The sequence below is a fragment of the Elephantulus edwardii genome, unplaced genomic scaffold, assembly GCF_000299155.1.
Source record: "Elephantulus edwardii isolate Elephantulus edwardi_28Jun2011 unplaced genomic scaffold, EleEdw1.0 scaffold00216, whole genome shotgun sequence".
Lineage (NCBI taxonomy): Eukaryota > Metazoa > Chordata > Mammalia > Macroscelidea > Macroscelididae > Elephantulus > Elephantulus edwardii.
Window position 1 is genome coordinate 2,803,506 of NW_006399966.1, and position 2,114 is coordinate 2,805,619.

Here is a 2,114-nt window from a genome sequence, read left to right on the forward strand (position 1 = left end):
ACCTTCCCACCCTCTAACGCTGAGGCGCACCCAGGGCCGAGCCAGGCGTGGAAGTCCTTTCCTGCGCCGCCGCCGCCGCCACCACGAGTCCCGGCGCTCCTTGCCCCGAGTGCTGCCCTCCTGCAGGCGGTGCCAGAGGCCAAGATGGGGCCGAGGGTCCTGCTCTCCCTTTTCTCCCATCCAGCCACGCTGGAGAGGGGGCCGGGCGGCGCTCAGTACAGCCCCAGGATGGCTGCGCCCACGTCCTTGGAGGGCCGGCGCTCCTGCATCAAAAAGTTGATCATGCTCTCGGACTTGATGAGCAGGTTGCAGCCCAGGAAGAAGACGCCGAAGACCACAGTGAGCGACAGCACGCAGAGCACCGCGATCTGCGCCACGCGCGACACCCACAGGCTGCGCTCGTCGGGCGCCAGCCCCGCGGGAACCCCGTCGCTGGTGGCCAGCGGCGCACCCCCGGGACAGCAGTCTAGCCACGGACCCAGTCCTTGGCTGCGGTTCCCCAAAGCCGTCCCGCCGGCGCCCACGCCACCTGCCGCCTCCAGGCCGCTGTGGTTCAGGAAAGTCGCATTCATGGCGCGGATCTTGGCGCGCGGTCCGGGGCTCACGGGGAGGACGCAGCGGGCGGTCCCGTCGGGTCGTGTGCGGGGCAGGGATGAAGGTTGCGTCCAGGAACCCCCTTCGGGCCGCCTGCCCCTGGGCACCGGGCAGGAAGCGGCGGCCCGGGGGAGGGAGCAACAGGCGGTGCGGTGGCTGGAGCCGGAGCCAGAGCCTGAGAGCTGGGCGCGCGTCGCCGTCGCCAGCTGCGCTCCGCGTCCTCCCCGCCGCCCCTCCCCTAGCAACAACCCCGCCCCGCCGGGCCCCGTGCGTCCCTGGGGGCGGGGACCCTAGGCGGGCTCAGCCGCCCACCGGTGTAGAGCTACAGGGGGTCTGCAGGCGGGCATCAATCTACGCCCTCCGCGGAAAACTTCACCCCCCCGCGCTCGGGTCACTCACGTCAGTTCTGGTCTTGCAAATCCCTCGTGGGCGCCCACCTCGGCCTTTGGTGCCCCTAGCAGTTAGGTTCTTCCGGAAGTCTGCCCCTAACTCTCTTTATTGAAATATATAATCTATTCACTAGTAATATATTTACTTAGAGGGTTTGTTAAAGCCCAGAGTGCCAGGCTCCGCCCAGGGTTTCCACATCAGTAAGTCTGCAGTTGGCCTACGCCTAAACCACCCATAGCTGACCCTCCAGCAGGTTTTCAGAGGCAGTAAATCGCACAGAAGTTGACTGCCGGTCTTTCTCCCACAGAACAGCTCGTGGACTTGAACCACTTGCCTTTGAATTGGCAACACAACTCCTAAACTTTAGGCTACCAGAGCTACAGGGTTGAACTGTTGTGATTGTTAGGTGCCGTCAAGTTAAGTACGACTCATAGTGAGTCTATGAACAACCTATCTGAACCCTGTCCTATCCTGTGCCATCCTCAATACCTAATACATTCAAGCCCATTGTCAGAGTCACCGTGCCAGCCCACCTGGTTGAGGGTCTTCCTCTCTTTCTCCACCCCTCCACCTTTCCCAAGCATGATGTTCCTCTGCAGGGAATAACCTCTCCTAGCAACATGCCCGAAATATGTGAGAAGACGCTTCTTCATCTTTGCCTCCAAGGAGCACTTTGGCTACACCTTCTGGTGTGAGTAAGGGACCTGCTTCTCAGCTTGAGGCTGTGAGGTAGAGAGCTGACTCAGAGCATTGTACACACTCCCTCAGTGAATTCCCACACCAGCTCTCAGGGCTTGGGGCCCCCACTGTGGAAGTGAGATGTGGAAACAGAGACACTCAGCACAATTACTGGTTTACTCAAGACCAGGCAGCTAGAAAAGCATCACAGTCCGGGTGTGACCGCTATTCTAGCCTGTCCCAAAGTTATGCTCTACATAACTTCTGTCTTATTCTGTCACCCCTGAACTGGTTTCTCCAGATGCCCAGGTAAAAAAGAAAGATGTCTTTGATCTTGAGGGAGGAAGAGACAGAGAAAACGAGATGTTTCCAGAGTTCAGGACACTCCTGCCCAATTTCTCTGTTTTGTGCTTTCTGAATACCTTCACCCCTCCCACCCCAAAAATCTGGTT

The 2,114-nt window shown here is 59.6% G+C and overlaps 1 protein-coding gene across 1 annotated transcript; it reads right to left on the reverse strand.

Annotated features, from left to right (window-relative positions):
• Positions 1–212: 212 nt before the first annotated feature.
• Positions 213–572, reverse strand: RPRML (reprimo-like). The gene has a single exon (XM_006897820.1). The coding sequence runs from the start codon at positions 570–572 to the stop codon at positions 213–215; it is 360 nt and encodes a 119-aa protein (XP_006897882.1).
• Between the last annotated feature and the right edge of the window lie 1,542 nt (positions 573–2,114).

Coding starts and splice junctions, on each gene's coding strand:
- RPRML (XM_006897820.1), bottom strand. CDS start 572: ATGAATGCGACTTTCCTGAACCACAGCGGCCTGGAGGCGGCAGGTGGC.